This window comes from Lynx canadensis, chromosome D3, assembly GCF_007474595.2.
Source record: "Lynx canadensis isolate LIC74 chromosome D3, mLynCan4.pri.v2, whole genome shotgun sequence".
NCBI classification, from domain to species: domain Eukaryota; kingdom Metazoa; phylum Chordata; class Mammalia; order Carnivora; family Felidae; genus Lynx; species Lynx canadensis.
The window spans coordinates 84,369,169-84,385,947 of record NC_044314.2 but is presented as its reverse complement, the minus strand read 5'-3'; the positions used below and the strand labels follow the sequence as shown (position 1 = coordinate 84,385,947).

The 16,779-nt window shown below is 48.1% G+C and overlaps 1 protein-coding gene across 1 annotated transcript in view; it reads left to right on the top strand.

Annotated features, from left to right (window-relative positions):
• The window catches only part of ALDH2 (aldehyde dehydrogenase 2 family member), a 28,101-nt gene extending 12,369 nt beyond the window's left edge, over positions 1 to 15,732 (top strand). Inside the window, exons 3-13 of the mRNA XM_030336619.1 lie at positions 107 to 247; positions 1,354 to 1,433; positions 3,547 to 3,658; positions 4,125 to 4,253; positions 4,688 to 4,801; positions 6,461 to 6,563; positions 7,130 to 7,314; positions 9,545 to 9,709; positions 11,388 to 11,545; positions 13,117 to 13,231; positions 15,295 to 15,732. Coding sequence (XP_030192479.1) covers positions 107 to 247; positions 1,354 to 1,433; positions 3,547 to 3,658; positions 4,125 to 4,253; positions 4,688 to 4,801; positions 6,461 to 6,563; positions 7,130 to 7,314; positions 9,545 to 9,709; positions 11,388 to 11,545; positions 13,117 to 13,231; positions 15,295 to 15,327 — 1,335 coding nt within the window. The 3' untranslated portion in view covers positions 15,328 to 15,732. The remainder of the gene's footprint in view (positions 1 to 106; positions 248 to 1,353; positions 1,434 to 3,546; positions 3,659 to 4,124; positions 4,254 to 4,687; positions 4,802 to 6,460; positions 6,564 to 7,129; positions 7,315 to 9,544; positions 9,710 to 11,387; positions 11,546 to 13,116; positions 13,232 to 15,294) is intronic.
• The last annotated feature ends 1,047 nt before the right edge of the window (positions 15,733 to 16,779 follow it).

The window sequence follows — 16,779 nt, the reverse complement described above, 5'->3', positions numbered from 1 at the left end:
AGGCATTGACTGAAGCCCCCTGGGTGTTGCTTGGCAGCAGGGCGTGTGGTAATTGGAGGCAGTTTTCACCGAGAAGGCCTGAGCTGCCCTGGTGGGTGTTTTCCAGGAAGATGTGGACAAGGCAGTAAAGGCTGCCCGGGACGCCTTCCAGTGGGGCTCACCCTGGCGCCGCATGGACGCATCCGATAGGGGCCGCCTGCTGAACCGCCTGGCTGATCTGATTGAGCGGGACCGGACCTACCTGGCAGTGAGTTCTCAGCTCCCTCCTCTCTCATCCCACATGGTGAATGGGCTTCTCACGGACAGCTGGGAAGGGGGTTGCATTGCTGACATGTAACTGGTCAGAATGGCATAGGCTGGACACCTTTGGGATACACCCCTGTCCCACCCCTGTACCAACCAGCCTCTCAGTGTCTCCTATGATGGCTAAGAAAGGAGGAGACTGGGAGAGGGAGAGGGGAGCCACAGGGGAGCCTTCCCAGAGACCCCCAGGGATGGACACTGTTCTCACAGCCCCTCCGTATGGCAGGCCTTCTTTCTGGCTGCCAGAAGCAGAAGAAACCGGGAGGCAACATCCTTGCATGTCCCCAGTCCAATCTGCAAAGAGCAGCCAAAGCGAACCTTCTAGAAAGTAAATTATACCATGGTCTCAAGCCTTCCATGGCATCCTCTATATCCTCAGGATAAACTCCTGTTCTCTCAACATGGTCTACAAGGCCCTGCTGGGTCTGACTCCGTCTCCCAACTCATGCCGGACTATGGGCACCCCCCCCCCCCCCCCCCCCCCCCCCCCCCCCCCCCCCGCCTACAGCTCAGCTCACCAGCCTTCCCGCAACTTCCCGACTGCTAGGCTTCTTTGAGGCATCAGGGCCTTTGCACATGCTGTTCCTTCTGCTTGGGGTGCTCTTCCCTTTGTCATCAGTTGTACCTTTCCCTTTGCCTAGTTACCTCCTACATGTCCTTCCAGTTTCACCCCAAAGGGTGCTTCTCAGACTGGGCTGGGCAGCCTGATTTCCCCTTTCTAGCTCGTGATTGATGATTCGTACCATTACCCACTGGCACTTTGCTCTCTCAGCTCCCATGTGGGTCTCTCATTCCCAGCAAGGGCTCAGATGTGGCTTACAGCAGAACCTGGAAACGTGTGCTTGTTGGTGCACCATTCCCTCCCCACCCCTCACTTTCCTGTCTTTGGAGAGGGAGAGGCGATGGGCCAGAAATGCCACGGCATTCCATGGCACAAAGTGGCCGTCAGCCCTGATCCGTGCTGAGCTTCAGTGCTGGTCGTCCCCTACTGCGAGTGCTGTAAGGCAGTCCTGTGCCTGCAGTTCTGTGCTCATCGTTCTCTCTTCTCAGGCCTTGGAGACGCTGGATAACGGCAAGCCCTACGTCATCTCCTACCTGGTGGATTTGGACATGGTCCTTAAATGCCTCCGGTATGGGCTCGGGCTTCCTGTTCTTTGCTCTGGCTGTGCCACAGGGGAGCAAGTCTTGTGGGGGGAGAAAAAATAATAATGTGTAAAAGGATCACAGGAGTTGGAGAAACATGTTCTATGAGACTCTGTCTTATGGGAAAATCCCTCGATTTCAAAACTGTAATTTACTCATAAGCATTTTCTCTTCCTTCTTGAGGTAGTTTTGGTAATTTGTACGTTAGTTGGAATTTGCCCATTTTATGTAGGTTATCTTGTTTGTTGGCTACAATTGTTCACATTCTCTTACACATTCTCTTATCTTACGATGTCCCTGCTTTCATTTGTGATTTCAGTTGTTTGTGTCTTCTACCTTTTTTTCTTAGTCTAGCAAATGCTTTGGTGACTTCTGGAAAGAACCCACTTTTGGTTTTGTTGATTTCCTCTGTTGTTTTCCTGTTCTCGATTTCATCTGTCTCTGTTCTGGTCTTTATTATTTCCTTCTTGCTGGCTTTGGGTTTAGTTTAATCAAACATCCTAATGACCAAGAAACGCAGGCTGAGGAATAAGAGCTTTGTGAGGGTCCTTTGGGTTGTAGCTTAACAAGTAGACTCAGCCTACCTTGGGCACTGTGGAGAGTTGGGGGTCTTGAATCCAGAAGGTCGCTGAGCATCACCACGGCGCATCTTGGCCCTCTTGCTTCATCCTTCTCTCGATTACCTCTCGCCTCCTTCAGGGCCAGTCTGTGTGCTGGAGGCCGGCTTTCCGCACCTGGGCTTGCTTCCGTATGCGTGATCCTACCAGTCTACACTGCAGTCCCTTAGTCCAAATGCCGAATTCCTGCCAAGTGCCAAAGTCTAATGCCAGACTCAGGGGCCAGATGCCACCCTGATTGGCTGGCCTTGAATCTGATCAGTTGTGGTCCGGGTGGACAGATCGTTGTGCACGGGGGGACTGCTCCCCCTATGACGCTGGGGACAAAGAGGGGAAGAAGCAGTGCCAGAAAAGTGGGGGTTGTACAACATGATGGGTTCTCAACCAGGGTAGTCACATCTCCCGGGTGACAGCTGGCAATGTCTGGAGACATTTTGGTTGTCACAGCATGGGGGGAAGGGTGCTACTGGCATCTAGCGCGCAGCGGCCAGGGATGCTGCTAAAAATCCTACAGTGCACAGCACAGCCTGCACATCAAAGAATTTTCCAGTCCCAAATGACAGGAGTGGCAAGATTAGAACACTCTGCAAAGGTGTCCCAGAGAGAGCAGCCTGCTGAAGCTTGGGCAGAGTCCCATGCCTTCCTGATTTTAGGAATATGCCTTTGTGCTGATTAAGTAACCGTTCTGAGGCCTGAAAACCCATGTAATACAGGCTAGTGGGAAGGGAGCGGCCGTGCCTTCCCTTGTATAGATTGGTAACTCCCTGGCTGCATTTCTCCCCAGGTTCACAGGCCTGTGTTCAAAGCCAGGTCAGCCTGGGGCTCAGATTCTCCCTGGCAGTCACATTTATTTCAAAACTCTTCCTGTTACCACACATTCCATCTTTCCCCTTCTCTCGTTTTTCCTACTGCCCTGAAAACTTAATCATTATGTACTGGAAACACATTGCTCCTTTCTCCCCCACTCTAATCTGCTGGGCTTTTCTGTCCCCTGTGTCCCTGTGCATCTAGGTGGTAAACTTTCCAAGAGGTTGGGCCAGTTGAGGATTTGTTTCTGGTGGCTGTTCCCCCAGCCTTAGTTTGGGGCTCTGCACACAGGAAGTACCAGCTGTTGGATAGGTTTGCACTTCTCTACCAGATTCAGTCCATGGCTCTCATGCTAATCTGTGGTGCTGGGCTGGTTTATTTCTTAAAAATACAGATTCCTGGGACTCCCCAGCACTCCAGATTGAGTAGGTTGGAAGTGGGTGCCGGGAATGTGGTGTTTTTTACAAGCAACCTAGGTGATTCTGAGGTTTAGAGGTTAGTTACCCAGAGTGGATTACTGTGCCCCTTGAAGCTATTTAAGTGTTTCTGGAAATAAGCCAAGAGTAAGAGCAATTACCAGAAAGACTTAATTGGGTCTGAATCTTCTCTTTCTGCCAGGGTTCACAGGGGTCCCTGACTGTCATTGATTAAGCTTGGATTTTTCTTTTTTTTTAAGTTATTATGCTGGCTGGGCTGATAAGTACCATGGGAAAACCATTCCCATCGATGGGGACTTCTTCAGTTATACCCGCCATGAACCTGTCGGGGTGTGCGGGCAGATCATTCCGGTGAGTGCCAGCTTCATAATAAACAAATGAAGGTTTATCAGGAATGCCTTGAGATGCAGCGATCCCAACAGGCTAATTACAAAGGCGGGGTGTCTGCGGGGTGATGTCAGAGGGTGGCCTGGGTGGTGGCTAAGAACACAGGCTTTAAAAAGCCAACCAGCACTGCCATCCGTGGCAAATCCTTTATCCCAAGACTCGGTTTCCTTACCTGAAAAGCGGAAGGGACACTGGGGACATGATACAACAACTCAGCACAGAGCCTAGTATGGAGAAAGCTCTGACGAGCATGAGTCACTGTGTTCTGGTCCACCTGCTGTGTCCATCCATCTGAAACTCACAATTGAGTCGTGGGGGTAGCACCAGGGGCTCAGAGATGCCAGTGCTGCTTCCATGACCTGGGCTGCCGCTTTCACGGGCCGCTGCAGCCCTCAGCTGAGGTTCCAGGAGCGGCTGTTTTTTCTTGCAGTGGAACTTCCCGCTCCTGATGCAAGCCTGGAAACTGGGCCCAGCCCTGGCGACCGGAAACGTGGTTGTGATGAAGGTGGCTGAGCAGACTCCACTCACCGCCCTCTATGTGGCCAACCTCATTAAGGAGGTGTGTGGTTTATGTCTGTCTTGACCTCTGAATGCCCTTGTACAGACTTGCTCCTGGGGGGGAGCTTAGGAGGGCGGGTATTTGTAGAGCAGGGACCAAGCCCTCCCCAACCCCCACACCTCATCACAGATCAGCCAAAATGGCCCCTCTCACCTTATATCTACGGTACAGTTTCACTGCCAGACCCCTTTGAAGAATGAAAATTTTTCTAAGTGAATGCCACTGAGAAGAGGCAACAGCCACAGGGAACCCCCAATAGCAGGTTCTCTGCCGTGCCATTTGGAATTCCTGAGCAGTACCCCACAAGACTGGCATCTGCTTACTCGGGTACCAGGCAGGCTGCTTTAGTCTCTCTGGGAGGGGTGTGTGTCCTTCTGTCCAAACCCTTTGGAGCAGGAGAATGATTCCAAGTGTCCCTGGCTGTTTGCATACAGGCTGGCTTTCCCCCTGGTGTGGTCAATATTATCCCTGGATTTGGCCCCACAGCTGGGGCTGCCATCGCCTCCCATCAGGATGTGGACAAAGTAGCCTTCACGGGCTCCACTGAGGTAAGACATCACCAGGATCTCAAGTGTGTGGTACATTTGGCCCAAGTTCCCACTGTCCTCAAGGATGCAGCATTGAAGATTAGCCTCTGGGTGATGCATGGTGGGGGGGTCCCCCAAGACTGCCGCTGAGTAGCTTGAGCGAGGGCAGTGACTGTCAGAGTGGAGCCCTTCGTGGGTTGGTTGACGCTCTGGATGGTGTTTCAGGGCCAGCATCATGCATGGAATAAAGACGCCGAGACCGTCTAGACTTCGTGACTGCCTGCCCAGCCCCTCAGCTGTGTCAGGCTCCTTGACCAGCACTGCCCTGACAGTTACAGAGCATGGGCTTCAGAAAGACAGGAGTTCCAATCCCAGCCTCACCATTGTGACATGGGGTGATTCACTGAATGTCTTTGGGGCTCCATTTGTTGTCTTTAAAATGAGGATGGCAATATCTAGGCGGTAGAGGCGGTTTGTATGGTGTAGTGGGGAAGATAATGTGCTTCGGAGTCTTACTGTTCCAGTAGCACTTGCCAGCCGTGTGATCATCGGCAAGTCACTTAGTCTCCCACGGCCTCTGCCTCATCTGTAAAATGGGGAGGAGAATGGCACCCATCTCCTAGGATGGGAACCAGTAAGATGAAGTTTATCAAGTGCTGGGCAAAGGTCTGGCTCAGAGCAAGTGCTCAATAAGTGAATGAATGAATGAGCAAGGGGATTATGCTGCTCTGTGCCAGGCCCTGGAGAAGCAGGGTGTTTGGGGATTCCCTACACATCGTCTCCTTCGAAGCAGGGACAGAATTCCTTCTAAAGAGGAACTTTTTCCTCTCCTTGAATTCTTGGGAGGGTTCAGTGCATGACTTCAGAGAAGGCACACTGAATAATGTAATGAACATGCTCTTTAGACAGTTCCCCCTGAGAAAAAGACACCTTCAAATATTCAGTCTGTACGCAGTGATGGCAATGCCAGGAGGGCAGAAATGATGCCGAGGTAATACGGTCCCGGTTCTTTGTTTGCTTTGTTAGTGTCTACATTTATGCCTCAATCTTGAGAATCTTGCAGAGGGGACGGTTTCCTGACAGAGATGCATGTGTTCATTCCGATAGGTTCAGGGCGGCTTTGTGCCAGGCTCTGGGAATAAGGAGGTGAGAAGTATCCCACCCTTGCCCTCACAGAGTGTGCCATGGGCTGGGGGACCACCCTCACAACACTGTGGGAAGGAGACAGGATAATGGTTCGAACTGGTGATGGATTCACGCTGCCCAAGTGTGAGTTCTAATGCCACATTTACCACTTTGGGCAAGTGACTTGACCACTCTGAGCCGTAGCGCCCACATTTCTAAATCAAGGAAAAGAGTCCTGTCTATCTTTGAGGTCACTGCGAGGATTGAACTTACAAACACAAAGCACTCAGCACAGTGTCTGGTTTGTAGGCAGTGCTCAGCATGTAGAAGCCACACAGTAGTGACTCTGCTCATGCGGTCACAGTCACTGTCATCTTAGGAGCTCAGAGGCATGGGGCAGCAGGGGTAAGTGAATAGATTTGGTGAAATTCTCCTGGTCTCTCGTAATCCAGCTGCTCCCTCAAGTTGTGGGATCCTTCGGCCTGTGTCCAGGAGAGCATGTGGTTCTTTTTTTCCTGCTATCGAGAGCTTGTCTGGGTCTCTGCTTCCGCACAGGTTGGCCACCTGATCCAGATTGCTGCAGGGAGCAGTAACCTCAAGAGAGTGACCCTGGAGCTGGGGGGAAAGAGCCCCAATATCATTATGTCAGATGCAGACAGTAAGTCTTCTGGGAGGAGTAGGTGTGGGGTGAAGGCAGCCGCTGGCTGTCCATACTGTGGTTCCAGTCACTTCTATGAGCGTCAGCACCCACTGGACTCGGTTTCTGGCCCCCGGGCCTCAGGATCAAAGTCAGAGTCTACAGTGTGGCCCTCCAGCCCGCATGACCCGGTTTCTCCCTGGCTTCTCCCCTCTTTGTTCCGTCACCCAGCCGAGCTGGGCTGCTCCGTTTCCAACCCTACTGCACACTTTCTCTTGGGCCAGACTGCTCTTCCTCCATTTCCTCCCTTTTCCTGGTCCTGCCTGGCGCCCCGATTTGCCTTCCCCGAGTGCTGTAGGCTGGCTGGGTCAGTCCTCCCACCGCCCTCGTCTGTTACCACGGAGGGCTGTGACTGCCACTCTTTCTGTGACTGTGTGCTGGGTGTCCACACCCCAAGAAGGGAGAGTCAGGTCTGTCTTGTGGGCACAGGGTCCTATTGGTGGCGTGAACAGGTTAAGGGGGTAGGCAGCCCCTGGGGCAAGGTTTGTCCTCTGTCTCTTCTCATGGTTGCCTTTCTGCCCCCCCAGTGAACTGGGCCGTGGAGCAGGCCCACTTTGCCCTGTTCTTCAACCAGGGCCAGTGCTGCTGTGCGGGCTCCCGGACCTTTGTGCAAGAAGATGTTTATGCTGAGTTTGTGGAGCGGAGTGTCGCCCGGGCCAAGTCTCGTGTGGTTGGGAACCCCTTTGACAGCCAGACGGAGCAGGGGCCACAGGTGAGCCCAGCTGCTACAGGTGGGTCAGGGTGTCCAGAGTTAGCATGGAGAAGCAGCAAAGGTCTCAAATTCAGAGGCAGGCAGCCTTGGCTTCAAATCTCAGTTCTGCCATGTACCAGCTGTGTGTCCCTGGGAAGCCAGATACCCTCTCTGAGCCACTGTTTGCTCATCCATGACGACCACCTTTCCTGACTCACAGGCTGGCTTTGAAGTGGAAATCAGTAATAGAAAGCAATATGTAAATTTCTTACACATAATAAGTACCAGAAATGTCTATGTAAAAAGGAATGCATGTTGGGGTGCCTGGGTGGCTCAGTTGATTAGGCATCTTACTGTTGATTTCGGCTCAGGTCATGATCTCACGGGTTCATTAGATCGAGCCCTGCATCGGGCTCAGTGCTGACAGCATGGAGCCTGTTTGGGATTCTTAGTCTCCCTGTGTCTCTGTCCCTCCCCTGCTCTCGTTTTCTCTCTCTCAAAAAAAGACCTTGGCCATCCATAAAAATGCATCTACTAAAAGGACACACAGGTATCTGTTAACCATGGTTATCTTTGGGGAGTGGGACAGAGGGCCATGGCATGGGTAGCAGAGGGACTTTATTTCACTTTATACTCTTCTGAGCTATTTGGTTTAAACAAACATGTGTATGTATGTGTGTGTGTGTATATATATATATATATATATATATTTTTTTTTTTTTTTAACCAGGAACATGTATTCATTTTAACCAATAAAACTATAGTCAATAATAATTACAACAAAAAAATTATAGTGCCTCTGCCCACCATTTCCTCTCATATCCTGGGCCTTTTTCCAGCATTATCCTTAGACCCAGCCTGTCCCGGGCTCTCTCTCCACAGGGTCATGCACTGGCCTCCCCCAGAAGTGAGGAGTCCACAGGGTCAGGGGTGCTCCTGGCTCCCACAGGTCCCTGCGCCCACTTCTGGGGTCCACGCGTGCCTTTCTGCAGGCCCCATCCCCCTGAAGGTGTGTGCTGCTGGTGTCCACTCACCAGGCTCCAAGGCTGGCCAAGGCAGTCTTTTTTTCCTCCTTTAATTAACAGACAATTTTTTAGAGCCATTTAGGGTTATAGAAACATGAGCAGAAAGTACGGCGTTCTCATATACCTCTTCACTCCCCCAGCCCACGCCCCTGGTTTCCCTGATTCTTGACCTTGACCTCTTGCACTCGTGTGGTACATTTGTTGTAGCTGATGAGCCAATGTGATATATTATTGTTAACTAAAGAACGTAGTTTACCTTTGGGTTCACTCTTTGTGTTGCATTCTGTGGGTGTGGACAAAGGTATAAAGACTGTATCCACCGGCCCAGTATCATACAGAATAGTTCCAATGCCCTAAAATTCCCCTGTGTTCCACCTATTCATGCCTTCTGTCCCCGCAATCCTAGGCAACTACCGATCTTTTTACTGTCTCTGTTTTGCCTTTTCCAGAATGTTCTACAGCTGGAATCATACAGTATATAACCTTTACAGGTTGGCTTCTTTTACTTAACAGTGTGCATTTAGCTTTCCTCCGTGTCTTTTTGTGACTTGATAGCTTATTCCCTTTTATGGCTGAATAATACACCATTGTATAGACGTATCGCATTTTCTTTATCTAGTCATCTGCTGATGGGTACTTGGGTTGTTTCTACTTTTCAGCTATTGTGAATAGTGCTGCTATGAATCCCAACATCTCTTTTTCTTTCTCGTTTTTCTTTGTAGTTTGTGGCTATCTAATTAGTAGGGAGGGTAATACAAACTTGTATAGAAATTTTAATAAGTGTTTAAAGGAAAAAAATAAGACCCCCGTGGCCCCCTTCCATGTCCTTTCCCCATAGATAACCCCCCTGTTACATTTTTGTATGTTTAACAAAAATAGGATTGTATTTATTGTTGATGTATTTAGTGTTCCAGTTTTAGTCTACGTGCTGCCAAAGCAAGCACATGTATTTTTCTTACTATTTTAAATTCTTAGTAACCTCAGAGTTGGAAAATAAACGATGGGTTGGTTTGATATGCATTTCTTTGAGGGCTTAATGAGGCTGGTTGAACCTTTTCTTATGTTTTTTGGCCCTTTGTAGTTCCTCCCTGTGCCTTGCTTATTCCTAAGCTTGGCCCATTGTCCCACTGCCTGTGCACTTAGAAGCCTGAAGTAGGAGAGGTCTGGCCCTAGCGTCTCTGAAATTTGGGTCTTTTTCCTGCCCCCCCCCCCCCCCGCCCCTGCAGGTGGACAAAACTCAGTTTCAGAAGGTCCTCGGTTATATCAAATCTGGGAAGGAGGAGGGGGCGAAGCTGCTGTGTGGTGGAGGGGCGGCTGCTGACCGTGGCTACTTCATCCAGCCCACTGTGTTCGGAGATGTGCAAGACGGCATGACCATCGCCAAGGAGGAGGTTAGCATGGGGCCAGCGCTCCGGGGAATGTTTTTAGGAGAAATAGACATTTAAGTCTGGTATCTTCATACCATGATCCTTCTGCTGGCTTTGGGCCAAATCCTGGCTCTGTGCCTAAGACAAATTATTTACAACTCCATCTGATCTGGTCACTCTCCTCTTCCACCTCCACCCACTGTCGGGGAGAACTTCCAAATTTCCTTGCATGGCCTCCAGGCCCTTTGTGTTCTGCTCCCTGTGAGCCAGGAGTCAAGGAATGATTTTGCTCAGCCCTTTTATGATCTTCATATAAGCAGGACAGTGGACTAGACCAAAGGGCTGTGACTTCCTCACACGGCAAGATTCCCGATGATCCCCCCCTCGGCACTCATTTTGAGTACAGGGCAGCAGCTCTGTCTCATTCATTCATTCGCTTCACAAGTATTTATTGAATGCCTACTATGTGCCAGGCTCTTTACAGACCCTGGAGATCCAGAGGTATTCCAAGACGTGTTCCCTGCCCTCATAGGGTTCACACGTGCTCCGCTTCCCTCGGATTAAGCCTCTTAGCAGCTTTATGCAGGGAAAGTATTTCCCCTTTCATATATAATTCAAAATAAAATAATATTAAAATGCAAAATCAGGGTAAGAAAGTCCAACAGAGTTCTGCCTCTTTTTCCATCATGACTACTTTGATGCCTTTTCTGAAATCTCAAATATCAATTTTCCAGAAGGGTTGGGGGGTGTCTCTCCTTTGCCAGTTCCACGATGCCCCATCTCACAGCCCTGCTCCAACCATGATGAGCTCCTGGCACTCTTCTCCCACCCATCTTGACACTCACCAGACAGTCCTGGAATCAGCCATTTCTTCAAGAAGTCTCTGCTTCCTATTAGTGGAAAGTGGGATTTCACGAGGATGGGCGCTGGGTGTGCTTATGCCTGGAACTCCATTTCCCTCCTCCCTGCTCCCCACCTGCACGCTGGTTGGGCCAGTTTCTGTTCCTGTTGTATCACAGCTTGGCTGTCACTTCTGGGAAGCCTCCCCTGATACCCCTCCTCTGCACTCAGTCAGGCTGGGAGCTCCTGTGGGTTCCCATCACACTGCCGGTTAATGGTTGCCTTCAAACCATCGATTACATCAGGATCGCTTCTAGTCCCCTCCTTCCAGTGCCCTGCCCTGATAGGGCTGACAGTGGCCACACCTGGACAGCAGCAAGCACACCTGGCCCCCATGTCTTGGTTTTTGAATCTCATTCTCCACTAAAGAGAACCGGGATTCCTTGAAGAAATGGTTTATGCCAGGAATAGGTCAGGGAAAGTACAAGATGAACCTGGATGTCTTGAGAGCACAGACACTGTTCTGTTCACAGTTACTTCTTCAGCTTCTGGCGTGTGCCTTGCTGAACAACTGATACAAATTCTTTGAAACTAAATCTACATATAACATGCCAGGAACCCCTGCCTTGCAGGATTGTTTAGAAATAAGATAGGCTATGTTAAGCACGTGGTGTGTAGAAGGTAACCAATCCCCATTAGCTTTCTTACCTTTGTGTTTCACTGAGCTTGGGAACTGTTGTCTCCCTGTGGAACTGTTGGGGTATCTCTGGGGGCTTGAGCAATCATCTGCTCAGCACTGGAAAGCTGCATAGCTGGTTTCCATGTCTGCCCCACCCTTCCACTGTCCACTCTTGTACCACAGATCTTTGGGCCAGTGATGCAGATCCTGAAGTTCAAGACCATAGAGGAAGTCATTGGGAGAGCCAACAGTTCCAAGTATGGGCTGGCTGCAGCTGTCTTCACCAAGGACTTGGACAAGGCCAATTATCTGTCCCAAGCCCTCCAGGCTGGCACTGTGTGGTAAGAGCCTCCTAGCAGCCCCTTACAGCCTAGGCAGGGATTGGAATTTAGTGCTCACATCCCAGAATTTGGGATGCTGGGCTCAGTTCCTCCTGGGTCAGGGTGTGGTATAGCAGACAGAGATTTCCCATCCCCTTTCCTCTAGGAGATTAAACTTCCCTCCAGTACATAGGCCCATGCAGCTTTGTTCTTGGGCAAGCAGATGGATGACTGGGGGCTCCTTACTAAGCTGAACAAGAGTAGGAGATCAGAGCTGAGTGTCTACACCTATGTAATAGTGGTCTTAAGAGCTAAGCACCTACTTCACACCCACTAGGATGGCTTTTATTTAAAAAAAAGCAAAACTGGGGCGCCTGGGTGGCGCAGTTGGTTAAGCGTCCGACTTCAGCCAGGTCACGATCTCGCGGTCCGGGAGTTCGAGCCCCGCGTCAGGCTCTGGGCTAATGGCTCAGAGCCTGGAGCCTGTTTCCGATTCTGTGTCTCCCTCTCTCTCTGCCCCTCCCCCGTTCATGCTCTGTCTCTCTCTGTCCCAAAAATAAAATAAACTTTAAAAAAATAAATAAATAAATAAATAAATAAATAAAAATAAAAAAAAGCAAAACTATTAATGAGGATGTAGAGAAATTTAAACCTTCGCATATTGCTGGTGGGAATGTAAAATGTTGCCGCCATTATGGAAGACAGTCTGGCAGCTCCTCAGTGAGTTAGATGTAGAATTACCATAGGACCCAGCAATTGTACTCCTAGGCATATACCCAAGAGAAAGAAAAGCATACATCCACACAAGAAAGTGTATCTGAATGTTCATACTAGATTACTGACAATATCCAAAAGGTGGAAACAACCTAGATGTCCATCAGCTGATGAATGGATATATAAAATGTCTAGCCACACAATGAAGTATCATTGAGGCATAAAAAGGAATAAAGTGCTGATACTACCACCACTGATGAAGTGGTTCATCTATTCTATAAACATAGATGAACCTTGAAAATGTGATACTAAGTGAAAGAAGCCAGACACAAAAGGCCACATGTTGTGTGAATCCATTTATATAAAATGTCCAGAACAGAGATATCCATAGAGACAGAAAGTAGATTAGGACTTCCAGGGGCTGGAGAGCAGGGGAATGGGGAATAACTGCTTATTGGGTAAAGGGTTCTTTTTGGGGTGATAGAAGTGTTCTGGAATTAGAGGTGATGGTTACACAACACTGAATCTGCTATAATCCACTGAATTGTGTAAAGTGGTGATTTTAAATTCAATTAAAATTTAATTTTTAAGAACTGCAAAAAGAGCTTAGCATCTAATTAGCAAAAATTACTCATTAAAATGGGAAGCTATCATGTGGTGCTCCCTGTTCCTGACATTCATCTGTGACCACATCACAAAGGATGACGACTTATGGCTTTATTTCATGTGGTTTGCTGTTGGCTCCTACACGGCTGGTTATTACTATGGTTCTACCCATCCATTTTCCCTCAATAACATTTTAGGGAAATTCAGGAGGTCTGAGGGGTATGACACATATCTCCCAACAGTTACTTCTGAAATTCTGTTTCAAATTATAGGGTCAACTGCTATGATGTGTTTGGGGCCCAGTCACCGTTCGGAGGCTACAAGATGTCCGGGAATGGCCGGGAGCTAGGAGAGTATGGGCTGCAGGCATACACTGAAGTGAAAACGGTGAGTATGGGCGCCCTCTCAGCTCTCCCTCACGCTAGATTCCATCACTACTTGTTACTAGTTTCTGGTTTTAAGCCACGGAAGCCACAGAAGAGGGTGAAGACCCAGTGTTTGCTGTGTCTTGTGAGAAATAACTTGCGACTCGGCCACCACTACGCCTACATAGTCCTTTGCTAGGCTTTGTTATACGTCAAGTTCTGCAAGACTTGAAAGGAAGGAAAGATCCTGTGGTCCAAAGCAGTGGGGAAAGACTTCTAATGAGAATCCGGCTGTGAGGCATTAGATACCGAGGGCCATAAGTATTCCCAATATCCTTTGATTTCATAATGTCAATGATAGGAATAGAGCTGGAGGAGCTAATCAGAAGTACAAGGAAAGTATTAATCCTTAAATATTCATCACCGCATTAGCTCTCAAAGATGAAAAAGTCAGATGTGACTAAATGCCCAATAAATTATGGAACACCCAAACCATGGTGTACTAAGTAGCCAGTAAAACTATTTTTGTAGGATATCAGACATGGAAAATCATCATCCTTTAAAATGAAAAGGCAGGATACAAAGTAATACATGCAATATAAGCCCAGTTTAAGGGCTATATATAATTTAAAGGTACTCGCGTACCTTTATTTACTATGGCAAAGACTGGAAAAAAAGGCACCAAAGTGAAAGTAATTTTCTCTACAGTGGACATTAATTACAGTTTAACCAGGAAACAAACTCACAAGTAATATTTAAAGAAAAGAGAAATGGGCTGAGTAGGGCCTTCCCAGGATTGGGAAAGAGAAGGTTCAGGGCAAGCAAACCAGCCAGGGGGAGCAGAGTGAGAAGGGCAGACAGTGGTCTCAGTACTCAGTTTAGTAAGCCACAACTTGTGTTCTCAAAGCTCACTGGAATAAAATCAACACGTTTCCTTGTTTATTTAAAATTGTCCCATATACACAAGAGGTGAGACCCAGGTTTGAACCTACAGACGTTGGTCTATAACTGTTCTTCAAAATGATGATGGGATTATTTAGGTGTGGTGTAGGGGGTGCTAGGACTGAGACCCGGGAGCTGCAGTATCTAAGGACTGACTGGAGGTTGGGGGGAGAGCCCAAGAAGAGGCTTGAGTTGAGGTGGTTCATGCTGGAATCCAAGTGTAAGCCGCTGACACAGGAGGCCTAGGGCGCTGGGGTGTTGGAGAGAATGGGAAGTAGCAGGACTTGATGGCTGGAGGGTTAGCGGCTGCAGGTGAAGGCGGCAAAGCTGGTTCAGCCAGTGCCGGGCCCTAGGCTTTGTGCTCATGATAAAGATCCCTGTACTTTGAGCTTTGGGAACTCAAGTGATGCTCCTAACAAGATTAGGCTCAAAAACGTTTCAGAAGTCTGAGGTTGCCTGGGGGACTGCCAAGAAAATGTCTTCTTTTGAACTCGTATTTGCTGAGTGATTACTTGGTGCCAGAATCTGCTAGACTTCCTTATGCACATTATCTCATTCAGTGCTCACAACAACCCCATGAAAGAGAACCGTTATCCCATCTTACAGATTAGGAAGCAGGGCACACAGAGGTGAAGTGCTTGCCCAGGAGGGGATAAAGCTGGGATTTGACCCCAAATCCATCTGAATCTGGAATCTTTCCACTTGACACATTGAGGCACCTGCGAGCTTCAGCATGTTATATTTTTCCTTACTTTGATTCTTTTTGAGGAAAACATGGATCTAGATCAAGGTCTCTCAACCCCAGCACTACGGACATTTGGGGTCGGGTCATTGTTTGTTGTGGGGCATCCTGTGCAGGGTAGGATGTTCATTGAGCATTCCTGACTTCCACCTACTAGATGCCACAGTAGCTCCACCCTCTTCTGCCCCACGACAATCAAAAATGAGTGGGTGAAGGGGAGGCAGGGAGTGATGTCACACAGAACATAGCCCTGGCTGTGTTCCTGGGACTGGCCACTTGGCCATCAAGATGTCAGAGTGAAGAAAGCCCTTGTGCTCATCCTTGGCCACACCCTGCTGAGAGCGCCTATAGATCAGAGGGAAGCATGAAGATTTAACAGCTGCTCTGCACCCCTCTTACAGGTCACGATCAAAGTGCCTCAGAAGAACTCCTGAAGAACTGTGCCAACTTCCCCCCTCATCCAGCAGTGGAGAGATCAAGGACATCGGCAGCAAAACCAAGAAAATGACCTTGCACACTAAAAGTCTCAAAAAAGAAATTCTCCCACAAAATCTCTTGACCAAGAAAGTCCCAGAATTTGAATTGATAAATGGGGTGGGTGTGAGGCAAAGAGTATGTGGGAAGCCCTTTAAACTGCAACAATACTGCTAGCTTTCAGGCTGATTTTTCCAAACTAGATTTGAGTGTCTCATCCTGTCCATCTGATACACTTCTGTAACTCACCTTTAACGGGGGCACAAAAAGCCATTGTTGACACTTGTACTAACAAGTCAGAGCAACAGCTAGCATCTTGCTTTGCATTCTGGCCTCAAATTCATTAAAAACAATGCTGCTGTTCACTTTTTGGTTAGTTAGTTCTGTGTCGATCTCAGTAACCCAAGGAAATACTACCACATAGGGATGTTGTCCCCTCCTTGTGTGTGTCACACCGTATACGACTACCGCCCTTCCCTGACTGTGGGTAAATAGCTTTTGTTTCCATCCTGTCAGCCTGTGGCAGGCCCTGTGCTAGGCACTAGGGAAGTCACCTAAACAGGACTCCCAGCCCCTGCCCTCAGCGAGGGGACAGTAAACCAGGAAAGAGACACTTGACATCCAGGATTAGTTCTCTGTATTTTAAGTTAAAAAACTTGGTCACGTTAAATGAGACAGATTCATGCTGACAAATTTCATGAGATTAATTTGGAAATGAGATGTCTATTTATTCATCTTAGGTGAAGTCTGTATTTCTGGTAACCAGACCCTGTGGATCTCCTCTCCAGAACACTGCCTTGCTTTATTCATGGGACCTGGCAAATTAGTAATTAATTTGAATATTTTAATATTCAAATATTTCCTGATGAACAACGGAGTGGGAGCAAAAAGCTGAATAAGTTGTAGTAGTTTGTGAAGTTTGTGATCATGTTTGGGGTCACAGATTACTTTAACAATTTGAGGAAAATCTGATTATCTCCTAAGGAAAAGACACCTTCTATATAATTTTTGCAGACCGTGTCAGGAATGGTGGAGCACACTGACTGACCCCTCTCTTATTTCACTCAGGCTAAGCCACATCTTAGGAAACGATCCCTATTCACTAAAGACTAAGTTGACTTATTTGAAGAGTGCTTCATAATTTTTATCATATATGCATACACCTGTATCATGTATGTTTTTCTTTAAACTGACTTTTATTTAGATAAAAACATTTAAACACCTTATTTCCAAAAAAAAAAAAACCACCTTATTTCCATACATAAAAAAAAAGCTGCTTTTAACGGCTGTGATTCAAAGGCATTATAAAAAAAGATGAAAGCAAAACAACGTCCCTAAATTGAAAATAAGAAAATACAAGTAAACTTACACACACACACACACACACACACACACACACACATCTAATTCCA